Source organism: Dipodomys merriami, unplaced genomic scaffold (assembly GCF_024711535.1).
Source record: "Dipodomys merriami isolate MVZ:Mamm:240054 unplaced genomic scaffold, mDipMer1.0.p SCAF_62, whole genome shotgun sequence".
NCBI classification, from domain to species: Eukaryota; Metazoa; Chordata; class Mammalia; order Rodentia; family Heteromyidae; genus Dipodomys; species Dipodomys merriami.
Window position 1 is genome coordinate 137,372 of NW_027206202.1, and position 20,129 is coordinate 157,500.

Genomic DNA, 20,129 nt, shown 5'->3' on the forward strand with positions numbered 1-20,129 from the left:
ACAGTGCCCAGGCCCAGAAATCAGGCCCCATGACCAGCAAAAAAAAAAAAAAAAGTAAAAACAAAAAATCTTTTTTTTTTCTTTTGTCTGTGCTGGTACTAGGGCTTGAACTCAGGACTTGGGCACTATCTTTTAGTCTTTTCATTCAAGGTTGGTGTTTTACCACTTGAGCCACAACTCCACTTCTGGCTTTTTGGTGATTAATTGGAAATAAATGTCTCAGGGACTTTCCTACTTGGGCTGGCTTTGAACCATGAGCCTCAGATCTCAGCCTCCTGAGTAGCTAGGAATACAGGCGTGAGCCACCATGCCTGGCTTAAAGCATGGTTTAAAATCAAAACATCACCTTCCTTTTTAAAGGCCTTTCCTGAATTTATGATGGGAGTCTATAGCAGGACAATATCCAATCTCTCTTTCCAACAATCACTGTTTCACATTTAATTGGGTGCTAATATACACCTAGGCTGGGAATGCTAAGTGTTAAGTCTGTATTCTCCCTGTCAATCACAGAAATAGAATTCTCTCTGTCTCTGTCTTTCTCTGTCTCTCTCTCTTTCTCTCTCTCTCATTCTCCCTTCTCTTTTAATTAATTAATTTGGTTTGAGCCTGAGCCTTCCTGTCCTTTACCACTTGTGATCATCTCTGCAGAGTTGATTCTTCCTGCTGACATGTTACCCAGGGTAGTGATTGAGCAGCAAGCATGGGGAGGGGGGTGAGGGAGGGGGGAGGGGGGGAGGGGGGCTGTGTCTACCAGACATGGCGCTATGCCATGAGGGGAATGAAAGTTTGGGTAAAAATCTTCCAAGCAGCCCCTCCCCATACCTTCCACTGGTATCTACCTACTTCCTTATGGTTGCCCAGATATGAAGTAAGCTCTAAGGAGGACTTTGTTCTTTTTATTGTGCCGAAGCCAAGAAAACACAGGTGAGAGGGAGGGGCTGGCACAGTGTGAGCGCGGACCCAGGCTGCAGAGCAGGCACAGCGCCATGCTGGGGTGCAGGCCAGCCTGCCCATCTGCCGATCTGATCTGCGGGGTAGCAGGTGAGATCTGGTTCCTCCATTGCTGGGGAGGGGACAGGAAAGGCGCTGAAGCTGCCACCAGCTGAGGAAAGGCCCCTTTCCCAAGCTGGGTGCTGGCTGGCTCCACTGCAGGTCCAGGACAGCTGGGTGCAGGGGACGCAGAAGGGGGGCAGGGAAAGATGAGCCCAGGATATGGAGTGGGGAGAGGGGGAGGGAGGGGAAGGGAAGGAAGGAAGGAAGGAGAAAGGAAAGAAGGAAAGAAAATAGAAAAAGAAAAAGAGGAAAGAAAGAAAGAGAAAGAGAGAGAGAGAGAGCCTGGGAAGGTGGCTCAGTGGTAGAGTGCTTGTCTAGCATGCATGAAGTGCTGGGTTCGATTCCTCAGTACCACATACACAGAAAAAGCTGCAAGTCGAGCTGTAGTTCAAGCCTTAGAGTGCTAGCCTTGAGCAAAAGAAGCTTAAGAACAGTGCCCAGGCCCTGAGTTCAAGCCCCAGGAATGGCAAATAAAAAATAAAAAAAGAAGGAAGGAAGGAAGAAGGGAGCAGGGAGGGAGAGAAAGAAGGAGGAAAAGAAGGAAGGAGGGAGAGAGGGAGGGAGAGGGGGAGAGGAAGAGGAGTGGTTTCTGCACTTTTCCCTGGTTTTGACCAGAGGACAGTAGCTAGGGATCTGGAAGTTTCTTCAGGACAGAGGAACAGGTAGGAGAGGGAGGGACTGGAGACCATAGAAACAGCTGGGGCACCATGGGGGAGAAGGAAGCCGGATGTGGGAAGAGACCTGATGCCTGGCAAATATTTGTCAGTGGGGAGACTTGGAGACGCAGGTTCAGGGCTGTAAGCTGGAGATGGAGTCTGAGCTTCCCTGGTTCTAGCTGCGAGACCCTGGGTGAGTTACTGAACCTTCTGGCCTTGGCGTCCTCAGGTGTGGAATGGACAGCTACTGGAAGCTCTGGCCTCTGTTGGGCCCAGCAGAGCCTCTAACAATATGTGGTGAGCCACCAATCCCAAGTGTCATCTTCTTATCCTTATCATCTTCCTCTGATAACACTCTTGATGAAGTTGATCAAAGTCCAGGGGCTACAGATAGAGAGGCACAGGCTTGAATTCGATTCTGCTTCTCTCCAGCTGTGTGAACTTGGGTAAATGACTCCATCTGGGCTTCCGTGTTGTTCATCAGAAAATGGGAATTATCCACCTTTCCCCATAAAGTTGTTTGAAGACTTGGGGTCACCGGTGCATTAGAAGAGCATGTGCTTGGAAGCCACAGGTCAGCACTCGATGAATATGCGCACTGTTGTGGTCCTGTGCTTTAGAGGAAAGTGTTGCTAGGAAAGTCCACAGGGTCAGGTTAAAGATATAAACATCTTCACCAAAGTCCAATGAATCATGCTGTGTAATTTTTCCCCAGAATATTTCCTGGAATAAGGTGACAAGAGGTGACTCTATTACTGCTTACTTCTGGGAAGAGAATCATAAGGCAAGAAATAGGACACTGGGCACCAGTGGCTCACACCTGTCATCCTACCCACCCAGGAGGCTGAGATCTGAGAACTGTGGTTCAAAGCTAGCCCAGGCAAGAAAGTCTGTGAGACTCTTCTCTCCAATTAACCAGAAGAAAAAAAAAAAAAAAAGCTAGAAGTGGAGGTACAGATTAAGTAGTAGAGCGCTAGCCTTGAGTATGAGACCCTGAGTTTAAGCCCCCAGTACTGGCACCAAACATAAAAATGAACATAAAATAAAATAACACGGGAAAAGTTGTTCCACAGTTTTTAAATGAATGACAAAAACCCCAATAAGTTCCATTTCTTGTAGCACTTAAGTAGAATGATCACTTGAAAGAAAGAAAGAAAGAGGGGACAGAAAAGAAGCTGCAGCCAAGTATAGTAGCTCATGCCTGTAATCCTAGCACATAGAAGGCAGAGGCAGGAAAATGGTGAGTTCCAGGCCAGTGTGGGCTCCATAAAGACTCCGCCTCAAAAAAACCAAAAGCAGAGCAAAAGTGATTTCCCAAAGTGGAGAGAGAGTTGATCCTGCAGCAAACACTTGAGTGAAAAGTTAACAAATTATATGTAGAGTTGGAGGAAAGGCAATTTATCATGCTTATGAGAGGCTGTTTGGGTTTTTTCTTGGGGGGGGGCAGGGTTTGGTGCGAGTATCTGGGTTTGAACGCAGGGCCTTATATTTTTGCCTAGTTTTTGCCCTCACATCTGGCACCTCCAGTCTTTGATCAGGCTTTGACTTCTTTTTTAAAGCACCTGTGCGTAATGGGGCTTGAGAGAAAAGGCCTTGTCACTGTCAGCTTGATCCAGCTTTTCCTCTCCCTCTTCCCCCTACATACAGCTTTCGTTTTTTAAGTGCTTTGTGAGTTAGGGAAATTCTTGCCTACCATTTTCCTCCATTAAAAAAGAACTTGTTTTGTTTTGGGTTTTAATCTTGGACCAGACTTTTTGTTGTTGTTGTTGTCGGTCGTGGGGCTTGAACTCTGGGCCTGGCCGCTGTCCCTGAGCTCTTCAGCTCAAGGCAAGCACTCTACCACTTGAGCCACAGCGCCACTTCTGGTTTTCTGGTGGTTTATTGGAGATAAGAGTCTCATGGACTTTGCTGCCCAGGCTGGCTTTGAACTACAGTCCTCAGATTTCAGCCTCCTGAGTAGCTAGGATGACAGATGTGAGCCACCGACGCCTGGCTAGACTATTTTTTTTTTTAAACCTTTAATTGGGGGAAAGGAAGTTGCAATCCCTGTTCCTGTTTCTGCTTGAGCAATCTTCATTGGTATCAAAACCTGCCAGGTTCCAGGTTCAGGGCTGTCATCCTAGCTATTTAAGAGGCTGAGAGCTGACAAATTCCAATTCAATGCCAGCCCAGGCAGCAAAGGTCAAGAGATGCTCATGTTCAATCAACCATCTAAAAAGCCACCAGTGGAGCTGTGGCTCAAATAGAGGGCCAAATTTGAGTGGAAAAAGTCAAGCAAGAAATCAGGGCCCTGATTTGAAACTTCAAGTCAGACAGCAAGAGGAGGACCGGAAGAGTTGGCTCAAAGGCTCCTATTCACAATGTTGTTAGTGAAGCAAAAATCCAAGGCAAACCATGCTCTCTCTGTGGTTTCTCCAGTGCCACCCAGCAATCTCGCCTCCCAGGCTGGTGCTGTGTACCTGCTCCTCTAATGGTTAATAGGAATTTAGGTCTGGGTTCTCAGAAGGCCACACCCACCTCCTCTGACACTCAATACCAGATGCTATTTTTTGGTGGCCATTTCCTCCTCCCTCTCTTCTCAAGGCCCTTTTCCTGTGGCTTAACTTTTTGGTTTGTGTAGGAGTTTGTCTCTGTGCAGATGATAATGGACAGAGAACTGTTTTGTATCTGATCAGTGGAGAAGACTCTTGGTACACAAGCTCTTGTTACATGACAGGACACAAAAAAGAACTCAATCGCCCAGCACTGGTGGCTCATGCCTGTAATCCTAGCTTCTCAGGAGGCTAAGATCTGAGGATTGTGGTTCAAAGCCAGCCCGGGCAGCAAAGTCCCTGTGAGACTCTTATCTCCAATTAACCACTCAAAAATGGGAAATGGCATGCTATGGCTCAAGTGGCAGAGCTCAAAGAGGCTCAGGGACAACGCCCAGGCCCTGAGTTCAAGTCCCACAACTGACCAAAAAAAAAAAAAAAAAAGAACTGAATCAAGAGATAAAGACAGATCATATATCCCAGCTCCCATTCCCCTGTCTCCTGGGTCTCATGCATCCCTCTCTCCCGGGTACATTTGTCCATCTGTCTGTCTAGCATCTATCTGATCTGTGTGTGTTCATGTGATATGAATGCATACTCACACAATACCTATCACTTTGTAGTTGCATGCAGAAGTTCATTGGAGGAAATGTAGACACACATGGTGTGTTTATGTGGGGGGAGGGGGCGTGTACACAGTCCTCCACCGGTGCCCCGCAGGGAAACCAGTATCCATGATGCAGTGCACAAGCAGATTACAGTCAAAGAGTTTCATATCTCTCGTGGCTGGCAAGACCATCCACAATGGCAGTGCTGTGGAAGTCGGCTCTGTGCTGTGCTTTTTAGGAAATCATGATCAAGAAAAAGGCCTGAACTTGTCCCAGGGAGATGCATTTTGTTTTCATTTTGAGATAGGGTCTTGCTACATTGTCCAAGCTGGCCTTGAACTCATGATCCTTCTGCTTGAGCCTCCTGAGTGCTGGAATGACAGATGTACACTACTACGCCTGGCTGAGATGCATGTGTGTGTGTGTATGTGTGTGTGTGTGTGTGTGTGTGTGCGTGCATGCTTAAACTCAGTCTAGGTGTATCCCTGAGCTTTTTTTTTTTTGCTCAAGGCTGGTGCTTTACCACTTGAGCCACAGCTCCATTTCCAGCTTTTTGGTGGCTCAGCAGATATAAAAGTCTCCCAGCCTTTCCTGCCCAGGCTGGCTTTGAACCTGGATCCTCAAATCTTAGCCTCCAGAGTAGCTAGTGAGACAGCAGCTCTCAGTGTACTATTTCATGCCTTATGTGCTGGCTAGCATTCTAGCTGCTGCAGTTTATCTCTGTGAACATTGAACCTGAGATGCATATTTTTTAAGATATTTTTGATTTTGAGGGTGGTTGGATCCACAGATGAACCCATGGATAGGAGGGCTGAGTGCATAAAGTAACTATGTGGAGGACTTAACACAAAAACATTTGTTTCTCTTCCATCTGGCCTGGTTGGGGGTGGGGCAAGCCCGGCTCTGTGCAGGCAGGGACCCAGGCTGGTGGACCTGTCCCCAACGGGGGGGGGGGGGGGGCAGTGGCAGGGCCAGAGAGGGTCACATTTTGATTCTTAAACATTTTGGCTAGTAGTGGCCCAGCCACTGTGGCTGACAGCCCATTGGCCGGAAATGGCTGCATGCCATTGACTTTCCATAGGGGGCACTGTTGTGAAGGGGACTCCAGAGTCTCCTCCTGTGTTGCCCCCCACAGTTTATCTTGGAGATGTCCCAGCCCCCCCAGCAAGTGCTTTATTTGCTGGTGACCTTGAACCCTGGAGTCTCTTCCTCATTCATTTATCTGATCCCTTTAGGAGGGTTCTCAAGATAAATTCTTTCCAGAAATTGAATTTGAGAAGTATGTTCATCTCGAAAAACTGGTATATTTCCTCTTTTATCCAGTCAGTGAGCATCTGATAACCTCTCAGCATTTCCTTGTAGTCTGGGCTGGTTAAAAAAACAAAAAGCCCAAAGAAACCTGGGTGCTGGTGGCTCATACCTGTAATCCTAGCTACTCAGGAGGCTGAGATCTCAGCTCAAAACCAGCCCAGGCAGAGAAGTCCATGAGACTGTTATCTCCAATAAACTACAGTATTCTGAAAGTGGTGCTGTGGCTCAAGTGATAGAGTACTAGCCTTGAGCACAAACAGGCTCAGGGACAGTGCCCAGGCCCTGAGTTCAAGCCCCAGGACTGACCAAAAAAAAAAAAAGTGCAAAACAAAATTTAGTTCTCTGTTGTTGTTGTCACAATGTGAAACTAGGAATTTGGTAAAATTGCTTCTCCTCCTGCCATCTGGTTAGAAGATATTTTCTATTTCGTGTGTGTGTGTGTGTGTGTGTGTGTGTGTGTGTGTGTGTGTGTGTGTGTGTGTGTGTGTGTGTGTGTGTGTGTGTGTGTGTGTGCCAATCCTGGGGCTTGAACTCTGGACCTGGGCACTGTCCCTGAGCTTTTCTGCTCAAGGCTAGTGCTCTACCACTTGAACCATGCATCTACTTCTGGCTTTTTTGGTGGTGGAAAATTGACAATAAGAGTCTCATAGACTTTTCTGCTCAGGCTGGCTTCAAACCTGGATCTTCAGATCTCAGCCTCTGAAGTAGCTAGGATTACAGGTGTGAGCTACTGCGTCACACACTTTCTTTCTTTTTTTCATTAGTGAGTTTGAACTCAAGGCCTCATACTTGTTAGGCAGGCCCTCTACCACCTGAACCATACTCTCAACACCTTTTAGCTTTAGTTATTTTACACAGAAGGTCTCCTGGTTTTGCTTGGGCCAGCCAGGACCAAGATCCTCTTTCCTATGGCTTCCTTATAAGTGGGATCATAGCTGCACAGCATCATGCCTGGCTTGTTTGTTGAGATGGGCTTCTTACTAGCTTTTTGCTGAGGCTGGTATTAAACTACAGTCTTCCTGATCTCGGCTTCCTGAGTAGCTGGGATTACAACATGCAATACCATGCTTGGCCTCTTGTTAACTTTTGACAGACTCATTTCTCTTGAACTGGTATAAATACATGTTTTTCAACTAGCCATCACATAGCTTGTTCGTTGTAAGAATGTAGGCTGTGGTAGCCATGGAAAGTTTAGAGTGTAAACATGTTAACTTCTATATGTTAATTAATGAATTCAAATCCATGCTGCAGAAAACCCAAAAATTTGCTATAAAGCATAACATTGATCTCCATAGCACTACAGACAAGTTGTGTAAGCGTTATTGCTTGCAAAATTTATGTTCAGAGTTATTCTCTTTCACTGACCAATAACAGAAATCCAGCTCTAACTTAAGTCAAAAAGAAAATGAATTGACTCAAGTTTCCTGGGGTCATCTGCCTTCAGGTATGGCTGCAACCAGGTGTTTAAAAATGTCACCAGCGTTTGGTCCTTCTTCCTGTGTATCCCTTGGCTTTGTTTTTCCTTGCTGACATCACTCTTAGGCAAACCTTCCCCACTGGTGATTTATTGACAGCTTTAGGAGTAAACTTTCTTTTTTTTTTTTGGGTCCGGTCGTGGGGCTTGAACTCTGGGCCTGGGCGCTGTCCCTCAGCTCTTCAGCTCAAGGCTAGCACCCTACCACTTGAGCCACAGCGCCACTTCTGGCTTTTTTCTTTTTGCTTATGTGGTGCTGAGGAATTGAACCCAGGGCCTCATGCATGCAAGGCAAGTGCTCTACCACTGAGCCACCTTCCCAGCCCTAGGAGTAAACTTTCTAACTCTAAGTTTAGCAGGAATGGGGAGGGGAACAAGGCGCAGGTTCAGGTGGTAGAGGGCCTGCCTAGCAAGTATGAGGCCTTGAGTTCAAACTCACTAATGAAAAAAAAAAAGAAAGAAAGAAAGTGTGTGATGCAGTGGCTCACACCTGTAATCCTAGCTACTACAGAGGCTGAGATCTGAGGATTGAGGTTTGAAGCCAGCCTGGGCAGAAAAGTCTATCAGACTCTTATTGTCAATTATCCACCATCAAAAAAGCCAGAAGTAGATGCATGGTTCAAGTGGTAGAGCACTAGCCTTGAGCAGAAAAGCCCAGGGACAGTGCCCAGGTCCAGAGTTCAAGCCCCAGGATTAGTACACACACACACACACACACACACACACACACACACACACACACACACACACACACACACACACACACACACACACACACACGAAATAGAAAGTATCTTCTAACCAGATCCCACTGGCACTGACTGGGTTATACACCCTGGCCTAATTATTGTGGTCAGGAATAAAGAAATAATTCCAGTTGGGTCCTGGGTCCACCTCCAGCCCCCAACGGCCAAGAGTTGAGGAAAAGCATTACTGCAGCAATGTTTCCCTTGGCAGAGGGAAACAGGTGCCAGCAGCAACAGAATAAAGCAAACCATCTCACTGTACCCGGCCTGTGGACCCGAGAAGGCCATCCAGAGTTCAGTTGTCATTAGGTTGTTGTCCTCTGGTCTGACAACTCCAAAAGTCTAATCTCGGTCATTTACATAGAGATAAACTTGGGATGGTTGCCTGAGCTTAAAAAAATTCTACTTCCTTCTTCCTCATTCACCCACCATGGAGGAAGTCTGTCTTTTATTTTCCTTCCTTCTGACACGTCCTATATTGATTCAGCCAACCAATCCCTACTGATTCTTCCTTTTTAAAAATTGTTTTCTTCTTTGCTGGGTGCCAGTGACTCATGCCTGTCATCCTAGCTACCCAGGAAGCTGAGGAAGGCAAGAAAGTACATGAGACACTTACCTCCAGTAAACTACTCAGAAAAAGCCAAAAGTGGCACTGTGGCTCAAGTGGTAGAGCTCTAGCCTTGGGCACAAAAAGGCTCAGGGAGAGCACCTAGGCCCTGAGTTCAAACCCCAGGACAGGCAAACGACAACAACAACAGCAAAACCGATTTCCTTCTCTTCCCATTGTCCCTACACTGCGGGTCTTAGTCCTCTGCTATAGGGGTGGTTTTCCAGTAAGTCCAGTTCAGATCCTGGAGCCCCTCAACCTGACTAGCAACCCTTTCCTAAGCTGGGCCTAGAGGCCAGGAGGATGGTGGACACTAATTGCCAGGCTGGGGTCCTGGAGGGTCAACGATCAGTGGGGACTTCATTTATCAGTAGGTCCAAGCGATGAGGAGGAAAAGATGTGCAGAGAAAAAAAAAAAATCAGGGCAAGATACCCAGCGCAGGGGCATGGGAACCAGCCAAATAAAGATAGGAAATAAATTCTCATCACTTTGGTCTGAGAAATATGCTGTGTCTGAGGATGAGAGCTCGTGGAACTGATGAAACCATGTTTCCCTACTGTAAGGGGTCATAGCAATTATCTCATCAATGCTCTGTTTCCCATGAACTATTTATCCATTCTGTATTCTTACTAATTTGTGCATTAGACCCCAGAAACACAAGTGCAGTCAGAATACTCAAAGAGCTAGGTGCTGGTGGCTCAGACCTGTAATTCTAGCTGCTCAGGAGGCAGAGGTTGGGAGGGTTGAGGTTCAAGACCAGCCTACGGGAAAAGGTTCAAAAGATCCCATCTCAACCTGAAGCTGGGTATGGTGGCCTATGCCTGTCATTCCAGCCACCATGGGAGGTGTAAATAGAAGGCTCATGCACCAGGTATGTGCTCAGGAATAAAAACAGGACCCTATCTCAAAAATAACCAGACTGAAGGTATGGCTCAAGCAGGAGAGTCCCTTCCTAGCAAAGATAAAGCCATGGGCTCAAACCCCAGTACTTCCTTGTTCCTTCTAACTCTTCAGTTCATTACTTTCCCCCTACCTCCAGCCCCCAGCCAGAAGAATACATTTGTTAATATGTACTTAGACTGAGTGTATCAAACATCCTCTAAAAACCCAGTAGTTGTAGCAAAATACAAGTTTATTCTTTTTCTAATAGTTAGAACTGATAAAATGACTGTTTTTCAAAGTTGCTCTCAACCCTAGTCTTTCTTTGGGGGGGTCTGATTGTGGGGCCTGAATTCTGGGCCTGGGCACTGTCCCGCAGGTCTTCAGCTCAAGGCTAGTGCTCTACCACTTGAGCCACAGCGCCACTTCCGGCTTTTTTTTCTTCTGCTCATGTGGTGCTGAGGAATCGAACCCAGGGCCTCAGGCATGCAAGGCAAGCGCTCTACCACTGAGCCACCTTCCCAGCCCCAATCCTAATCTTTTTGTGTATGTGCGTGTGTGATGTATGTGTAGTGTGGTGTGGTGTGGTGTGGTGTGGTGTGTGTGTGTGTGTGTGTGTGTGTGTGTGTGTGTGTGTGTGTGTGTGTGTGTGTGCGCGCGCGCCAGTACTGGGCCTTGAAATCGGGGCCTGGGTGCAATCCCTTAGCCTTTTTGCTCAAGTGGCACTCTACCACTTGAGCTATAGCTCCACTTCTGGCTATTTGGTGGTTAATTGGGGATAAGAATCTCTTAGAGGACTTTCCTGCTTGAGCTCTTTTGAACCATGACCCTCAGATCTCAGTCTCTCGAGCAGTGAGGATTACAGATATTGTGTTTTTGTACACGTGGCCCTAGCTGGTACATCACATTCATGTTCCAGCCCAGATGGTAACAGGAAGGGATGACCTCTTTCCTTCAACAACATGACCTGGGAGTTGTATGTGTAGCACTTTCTTGCCCACAATCTCGGGATTGCTCTCCTGTGCATACCTAGGTGCAAGGGAGGCTGGGAAATGTAGTCATTATTCTGGACAGCTGTTTACCCAGCAGTGAGAGAAGCTGAAATAGATATTGCAAGATAACTGGCAGTCTCAACATGGAAGGGAGGGAGGGAAGGAAGGAAGGAAGGATGAAGGAAGGAAGGAAGGATGAAGGAAGGAAGGAAGGAGGGAGGGAGGGAAGAAAGTCTGACATTTTCCCCTTCCCCTCTGTCTACAGATTTTAAAAAAGAAGATCCTGGAGTGACTACAAATGCAGGCTTGTTCTAGCAGTCCAGGTTGAAGATTCTACTAGCATGTCCGCCTACAAAAGGAATAGTGGCTATGAGGAGGATGCGGATTACCCCAACTATCCGGGGTGTCAGAACCCAATGCAAGGATATTCGAAAACCCAGGGGTACCCCATCACCGGGCGCAACCCCTACTCTGCAGGTTCCAGGATGAACCCCGACTACCCAGGGTCTCTCGCAGAACCAGATTATCCTGAATCTCCTGCTTATCTGAGCAACAGCACGAATCCCTATGCTGAAGGTTCCAGAACAGGTTCAGATCATTACACATCTCGGCTAGAGCCAGATTATTTTGGCTTTTCAAGGAATCCGTCATCCAGAGAGCCTGACTCCCCTAGATGGCAACCGAATCTTGATCTTGCCAGCTCCAGGACACATCCACGCTATTTGGGGTCCTTGGGAGAACCTGACTACCCTGGAGCTCAGGATCGCTCCCACCAGCCTTCCTCCAGAGATGATTCCAGCCATCGAGGCCCCAGAAGGATGCTAGAACACCCTAGCTCCAGAGTCAGTCCCTACACAGACTCCCTGACTGAGCCTGACTATCCAGGCGCTCACCATCAGCCTAACACCCTACTCGTATTTGAGAAACCAGTCTACCCTAGTTCCGAGGATGATGTAGACCCCGTAAATTTCTGGGGAGAACCTGATTACCCAGGTGCTGAGGATGGTCGCCATTATGGCTCTTCTGAGACCCCAGGAACAGCCAGAGGGTAAGTTCTGTCATGGGTGGGATCTGAGTATGGGATCAAGTCACTGAGGCTTGGTCAGTTGGGGTTTGAATGAAGGGCAGGTTCTATGACTGGAAGTTGTGGGCCACAACTCTCAGCCTTAAGCTCTGAGCCCTTACTGGAAATTCACATCTCTTCTCAGACACCTACCTCTGCCTTGTCCAAGCCCCGAAAGATAACTGTCTTTCCATTGTTTTATCTCTCTACATTACCAGTGAGGCTGACGTCATGATTCAGTGGTCATAAATCCAGATGTTGTAACCAGAATCACATCAACAGTAATGGATTTTCATTGGGATGACATTAAAGATCTATTGAATTTAGTTGCTTAGAAAAAATTTTGGTGGTCTTAGAGATTGAAGCCAAGACTTCATGTAAACCAGATAAATGCTCTACCATTTAGCCATGCCCAAACTTTAGTTGTGTGTATATGTGTATGTGTGCACACATGCACACATGTATGTGAACGCAGAGCCTGAGAGCTGTCTCTGAGTTTTATTTGCACAAGGCTTGTGTTCTACCACTTGAGTCATAACTCTATTTCTGGCTTTTTTTGGTTGTTTTTGTTTTTTGTTTTTTTTGCCAGTCCTGGGGTTTGAACTCAGGACCTAGGCACTGTCCCTGAGCTTCTTTTGCTCAAGGCTAGCACTCTACCACTTGAGCAACAGCACCACTTCCAGCTTTTTCTGTTTATGTGGTACTGAGGAATTGAACCCAGGGCTTCATGCATGCTAAGCAACCACTCTACCATTAGGCCACATTCCGGTCCCTGGCTTTTTTTTTTTTTTTTGGTGGTTAATTGAACATAAGAGTCACTTGAATTTCCCTCCTGGACTGGCTTTGAACCATGCTCCTCAGATCTCAGCCTCCTGAGTAGCTAGGATTACAGGCATGAGCCACCAGCACTAACAAAGTTTACCAAGTACAGTTACTGACAGCATTCATTAAGTGACTTAGTTGTACCAAATCTGTTTTTTTCAGTATATTGACAAGACATTTCTTTAGCCAATATTTTTGTGTTGAATCTACAAAAAATTTTATCACGTATTTTTTTCACTAGTCTGAGTCTTGGCACTTGATATTTATATCAGTGATATTAATGAAATTTATTTTATTTTATTTTTAAATCTGTCATGCCACTACAGGTCAAGAGTTTGAGGACAGCCGGGCATTTGTGGCTCCTGCCTGTAATCCTAACTACTCAGGAGGCTGAGATCTGAGGATTGCAGTTCAAAGCCAGCCCAAGCAGGAAAGTACATGAGACTCTTATCTCCAATGAACCACCAGAAAACTGAAAATGGTGCTATGGCTCAAGTGGTAGAGTGCTGGCCTTGAGCTGAAGAGCTCAGGGACAGTGCTCAGGCCCAGAGTTCAAGCCCTCCTACCAGAAAAGAAAAAATAAAAGAGTCTGAGAACAGCCCAAGTTACATAGTAAGACTCATCTCCAAACAAAACAAAACAAAACAAAATAGTGACTTGCATTCCTTTCCAGGAAGAAGGTTGTAGAACTTGGGTGTGTAATAATCCAAATGTCTTTAGGATGTACTAAAGTGGGATTTAAGTAGAACTAACAGGAACAGGTCAAAATCCTTTCTTAGTCTTACCTGTCAATGCCTGACTCACCATCCTAAGACATACCTTTGGTCCTGTCCCTCTCATTTTCATCTTCCATAGGTGTCCATAACAGAAAGAGAAAGGTCACATGGCTGCATTTACAAAACACTTACAACTAAGAATGAATGTTGCTGACAGCAGGTGCCAACCCCAAACCAGCCTGACCCGTCTTTCTCTCCCGTCCCCTCCCTCCCTCCCTCACCCTGTATTTCAGGTCAATGTTTTTTGACCTTGGATGGGTCTTTGAATTGTTTTACTACCTACCGATCATTTATATATATATATAACCATATAAATATGTGTGTAAATATAACTATATATACATATATATGTGGGTGTGTGGATAGATGGAAGAATAGATGGTTGAATGGGTAAATGAGTGAATGGATGACTGAATGGGTAAATGGATATATAGATAGATGGATGGGTGAATGAATGGATGGATAGGTGGATGGATGGATGGCTAAATGGATGGGTGTATAGATGGATCCATGGTTGACAGTTTGGGTAGACAGATATGTTGATGGGTAAATGAATAAATTGATGGATGAATGAGGTGGATGGATGGATGATTGCCCTCTCCATTTATGGATGGATGATCATCATTTGGGGATTTCAGGATGCCCATCAGAAACCTCCTCAGTCCACCCTCATTCCATTGCAGGAAGGATGGCTCCTTGGGCTTCCTTAGGAGAGAGAATGAAGATTATTCTGAAAGCATTGAAATGGCTTCCATGCAGCTGTCACCTCCACATGGCTGCTATCTGCCAGGCGCTCCTGCCATCGGCTACGGTAAGCACATCACATGCTGGCAGGGGGTTCTGGCAGCATCTCCCTCTCTCCTGAGATGCCCTTCTTAGGCACAAGACTGGAGGCAAACCAGTGACTTGGGGAGCCAAGTGTCAGCCATGCTCAAAGAAGTCCAGGTCAAGTGTGTGGAAATGCGCCCGTGCACAAACTCTGGGTCTGCCCGAGGAACACACCACCTCTCACTAGCCTGGAAAAATCCCAAAATGTAAAATCCTATTCTTGTGGCAGGGCTGCAGCTAGAATCCAGACAGAGCTTCCTGCATGGTGGGCAAGCAGGTGCTCTCACACTGAGCCCCGCCCCTGCCAACACATTCACAATTTTTTTTCCCCTAGTCCTGGGGCTTGAACTCAAGGCCTGGGCACTGTCCCTGAGCTTCTTTTGCTCAAGGCTAGCGCACTACCACTTGAGCCACAGCGCCACCTCCAGCCTTTTCTGTGTATGTGATACTAAGGAATCGAACCCAGAGCTTCATGCATGCTAGGCAAGCACTCTAGCACTGAGCCACCTTCCCAGCCCCAATATTCACCACTTGAATATGCTCATTGCTTTCCCTAAATCATGTGGTCAAAGCATTGTGAGCAAAACCAGTTGTAAGTTAGAAGCCATCTGCACAAATGGAAAACAACCCGCACATCTGCATGGGAAATATTTGAGTGCACAAATATTTGTGGGTCATGCCAGGGATATGGAAGACATTGAGGTAACCCATTCCAATTGAGATGGTGGCAGGGCTGGGGTAGAGGGACTCTTGAAAGGCCAGGAAATTATCTTAACTCTTCTTATGCATAAAGCACAGGTAGATACACATAGAGCACATAGATAAGTGTCCAGCATCTCTGTGGTATGAAAAGCTGATGGTAGTTGGGTGCTGGTGACTCACACCTGTCATCCTAGCTACCCAGGAGGCTGAGATTTTTTTCTACCCAGCCTGGGTAGAAAAGTCCCTGTGAGACTCTTTTTATTTTTGTTTTATTTTTGTCAGTCATTGGGTTTGAACTTAGGGCCTGACTGCTGTACGTGAGATCTTTGACTCAAGGCTAGTGCTCTACCACTTTGATCCACAGTTCCACTTCCAGTTTTTTGAGTCATTAATCGGAGATAAGAGTCTCACGGGAACTTTTCTGCTCAGCCTGGCTTTGAACTGTAATCCTCAAATCTTAGTTCCTGAGTAGCTAGGATTACAGGCCTGAGCCACCAGCACCTGGCTCCTCGTGAGATTCTTTATCTCCAGTTAATTATTCAAAAACTAGGAGTGGAGCCATGGCTCAATAGCGTAGAGTGCTTAGAGACCTGAGCTCAAGCTCCATGACAGAAAAAAATTAAAACAAAACAGTTTAAAAAAAGAACTAGGATAAGAATATGCATGTAAGGGCTGGGAATATAGCTTAGTGGTAGAGTGTTTGCTTAGCATGCATGAAGCCCTGGGTTCCATTCCTCCATATCACATACACAGAAAAAGCCAGAAGTGGCACTGTGTCTCAAGTGGTAGAGCATTTGCCTTGAGCTGAAGAGCTCAGGACAGTGCCCAGGCCCAGAGTTCAAGCCCCACTACCAACAAAAAAAAAAATTTTTGTACTATTTTCTACTCACGTTTTTTATTTGTTTGTTTTAGGATGGCTTTGCTTGTTTGTTTTAGACAGGGTATTGCTATGTAGCAGCAAGCCGATCTTTTTTTGGGGGGGGGGGAGCGGGTCCAGTCATGGGGCTTGAACTCTGGGCCTGGGCACTGTCCCTCAGCTCTTCAGCTCAAGGCTAGCACGCTACCACTTGAGCCACAGCGCCACTTCCGGCTTTTTTCTTTTTGCTTATATGGTGCTGAGGAATCGAACCCAGGGCCTCATGCATGCAAGGCAAGTACTCTACCACTGAGCCACCTTCCCAGCCCCAGCAGGCCGATCTTGAACTCATTAGCCTTCTGTCTCTGCCTTGTGAGTGCTGGGATTATAGGCATGCATCACCATGCTTGGCTCTTTACACAAGTTCTTAAACCACAAGACTGTTAGGAACTTGAAGGCAAAGTAACAGTGTTATTACTAACGATTTCTAGCACATGCTAACCATTATACACTCAATAGTACTGAGGGTGGAGGGATTAAAGTGCAACATCTCCCTTCTCTTCATTTCAGTAAACCCTGCTTATGCGGGTGAAAACAGCCCTGAAAGAGCTTATGCAAACTCGCCAGTGCCTGACTATGATTGGCACAAGTCACCCCAAGGTAAGTCCTTGTGGACCACGGCCAGGCCATTAGCCCTGGTGAAGAAACTTGCTCAAGGCAACACGTGGCAATGATACTGACGGAGTCCTTTGTGTCTATGGTCTCCATTTCAGCACTGAAAGAGCAGTGACCTGGCAAGAAAGGGATTATTTTCTCTTGCCACAAGAAGAGTGGAGGGAGGAAGTTCAAAGTTAGTTCAACATTGAAACTTTCCCGCCTTAGCTGGGCACTGGTGGATCATGCCTGTAATCCTAGCTACTCAGGAGGCTGAGATCTGACAGGAACAGTTTGAAGCCAGCCTGGGCAGGAAAGTCCATGAGACTCTTATCTCCAATAAACCCCCAGAAAACCAGAAGTGGCACAGTGGCTCAAAGTGGTAGATCACTAGCCTTGAGCACGAAAGCTCAGGGATAGCACCCAAGCGCTGAGTTCAAGCCCACAACCAACAAAACAAAACAAAAATAAAAACTTTCCCCCTCCATAGATTCTTTCTTTCTTCACCTTTACAGGTAAACGTTCATCTTCTTGTTTTTAAAGTGATTGCATGAAAGAGGTGAATGAGGAATAAATTGTCCCATTCCTTTTTGGGTGGTACTGGAGTTTGAATTCAGGGCCTTACATTTGTTTTGTTTTGTTTCTTTTTTTTGATCGGTCGTGGGCCTGAACTCTGGGCCTGGGCACTATCCCTCAGCTCTTCAGCTCAAGGCTAGCACTCTACCACTTAAGTTACAGTGCCACTTCCAGCTTTTTTCTGCTTATGTGGTGCTGAGGAATCGAACCCAGGGCCTCATGCATGCAAGGCAAGTGCTCTACCACTGAGCCACCTTCCCAGCCCAGGGCCTTACACTTATGAGGCAGGCACTCTACAACTTGAGCTACATCCTCAACCCTTTTTGCTTTGGTTTGTGTATTCAGATAGGGTCTCATGCTTTTGCCCAGGCTACCTTCAGATGGTGATTCTCTTATCTCTACTTTCTGAAGAAGCTTGGGATTACAGATGTGGTCCATCGTGCTCGGCATGTTTGAGTCACCTTCTTTAAAAGAACATCCGTGGGGCTGGGAATGTGGCTTAGTGGTACAGTGCTTGCCTAGCATGCATGAAGTCCTGGGTTCGAGCCTCAGTGCCACATGAACAGAAAAAGCCAGAAGTGGTGCTGTGACTCAGTGGGAGAGTTCTAGCCTAGAGTAAAAAGAGGCTAAGGGATAGTACGCAGGCCCTGAGTTCGAGGCCCAGGACTGGATAAATAAATAAATAAGCATGCCTGAAAGCCACCACATGTCTCATTGACTAAAATCGGGTCACACAAGTTCGTGCTTAGCTGTCAATGAAGCTGGGAGAATCTGAACTTTAGATAATGCAGGTTCTGCTGGTATAAGAGAAAAGAGTGCAGATTGAGGAAACAGACAGTACTGTCTACAGTCTGAGACAGACAGGAGCTACGACTGAATCCGGATTTACACAGGCATAGACAGTTATAAATTGCAGGCCAGAAGCACTAAAGGCCCTTGGGGTTCTGAGTCATTTAGAAGGATCTCTTGTCTTCTCTTTCTAGAATGCCATCGAAGGATTCTGTTTCTAATTTCTTACCTTAGCTACCAAGACCGAATTCTCTGCAGGAAAATAACAGATCTCCAGAGAAGAGCCCCATTGGGGGGAGGGGAGCAGATTGGGGGGGGAATTAACGTGGTGATTTTTGAGGTGCAGGCTTCGGGTGCATTCATTCTGGCATTGAGAACCTCTATTTGAAGCACCCTGACCTTCCCACGCCCCTCCTTCCCAGGGTCCTCTGTGCCAGTGTGAGCACTTAGAGAAGGAGAGCGGAGGGAGGGGGGGTCTTTGAAGACCACCCAGGTGGAGGAGAAGATTCACCCGAGTCAGGGGATGCTGCCAGAGAGCCAGGGGAATGACATCATCATCGAGTTTGAGAATATTCCATCAGGGGTCCACAGTCAGGTTTTTCAAGGAAAGTCAGCGGCAAAGCCGACTGTCAGCAGGGTTTCGTCCGCATCTGACATCGACGCCATTGGTTCTCAGGTTTTCGGCCACAGGCACAGCCAAAGGCAGCACCGGGTATTAGGGGTTTCAACTGCTTTGAATGAATCCATGTCTCAGATCCTCCATAGTCCAGGATGCCACAGCATAGAGTCTACTTCTACCTCCCATGACACCATTCAAGGTAGAAAACGCTCCAGGGAGCTATAGGGGAGTAGAGGGGAAAGAAGCTAAGCTATTAGGGTTTTTTATGTTGTTGGTCTTGGGACCTGAACTCTGGGCCTGGGTGCTGTCCCTCAGCTCTTCAGCTCAAGGCTAGTGTTCTACCACTTGAGCCACAGTGCCACTTTGGCTTTTTCTGCTTATGTGGTGCTGAGAAATTGAACTCAGGGCCTCATGCATGCAAGGCACGCACTCTACCACTGAGCCACCTTCCCAGCTCCGCTATTAGGTTTTTTTATACTTAAAAAAAAACATTCAGCTCAGGCACCGGTGGCTCACTCCTGTAATCCTAGCTACTCGGGAGGCTGAGATCTGAGGATCGCAGTTCAAAGCCAGCCCAGGCAGAAAGGTCCCTGTGAAACTCATATCTCCAACTAGCCACTCAAAAACCAGAAGGAGAGCTGTGGCTCACAGTGGTAGAGCACTAGCTTTGAGCAAAAGATCTCAGGGACAGAGCCCCGGCCCTGAGTTCAAGCCCCACAATGGACAAAATTAAAAACTTGTTTTGAACTCCATTTATTCTCTTCTGCAGGACAAAAGTTAATTGCCTCCCTGATCCCCATGGCATCCAGAGACAGGATTAAAACCATCCGGAGCCAGCCAAGAAGTATGGAAGAGAAAAGGAGGCTCAAGTATGCCCCAGACTTCTCTTCTGTCCCAGATTTCAACCCTTGGTTTGAGGGAGGGATTTCAGTCCAGACCAAGGTTCTCGAAGTTCATGGCCTCTGGCTCTGGATTACCTTATGGTCCTCCAGCCACACTGGCCTCCTACAGGTCAGCTTCTGCTTGAGGCTGTGCATTGGCTCTTCCCAGTGCCAGGATTCTTCCTTAGGATTCTTCATCCCTCCTTTCCCTCAAATACAGCAATGCTTAGTGGTGACCCCATGTCCACTTTGCACCAGGCTGTTTTTAACTTTCTGTAATACAAGTCACCTTCTCATATGTGATATACTTGACTCGTTGTTGAACTCTGGGCCTGGGCGCTGTCCCTCAGCTCTTCAGCTCAAGGCTAGCGCTCTACCACTTGAGCCACAGCGTCACTTCTGTCTTTTCTGGCAATCAACTGGAAATAAGAGTGTCAGAGATTTTTCTGCCCAAGCTGGCTTTGAATTTTGATCCTCAGATCTCAGCCTCCTGAGTGACTAAGATGACAGGAATGAGCCACTGGTGCCAGGCAGCTTTTTTTTTTTTAATGAATGAATGAATGAACCACAGTGTTGGGATCTCTAATGTTCATCCTCTGCTCCCCACAGGAGAATAGTTGACAAAGAGAAAAGTAAACAGTCCCACCGCGCCCTCAAGATGAAGTGCTGTACGCAGTGTTTGAACTCTGTCTCTCGGGTAGGTCT

General features: G+C 46.8%; 1 protein-coding gene across 4 annotated transcripts in view; it reads left to right on the plus strand.

Moving 5' to 3' along the window:
* Positions 1-955: 955 nt before the first annotated feature.
* The window catches only part of LOC138814916 (transmembrane channel-like protein 5), a 41,064-nt gene continuing 21,890 nt past the window's right edge, over positions 956-20,129 (plus strand). For 2 of the 4 annotated variants that reach the window (XM_070004027.1, XM_070004029.1), the window contains exons 1-6: positions 956-1,041; positions 11,124-11,906; positions 14,203-14,330; positions 16,476-16,565; positions 19,313-19,412; positions 20,034-20,121. In XM_070004027.1, the coding sequence (XP_069860128.1) occupies positions 11,200-11,906; positions 14,203-14,330; positions 16,476-16,565; positions 19,313-19,412; positions 20,034-20,121 (1,113 nt within the window). In that variant the 5' untranslated portion in view covers positions 956-1,041; positions 11,124-11,199. Of the gene's footprint in view, positions 1,042-1,807; positions 2,284-11,123; positions 11,907-14,202; positions 14,331-16,475; positions 16,566-18,247; positions 18,743-19,312; positions 19,413-20,033; positions 20,122-20,129 lie in introns of those variants that run through there. The other 2 variants (XM_070004028.1, XM_070004030.1) reach the window with 2 other exon arrangements.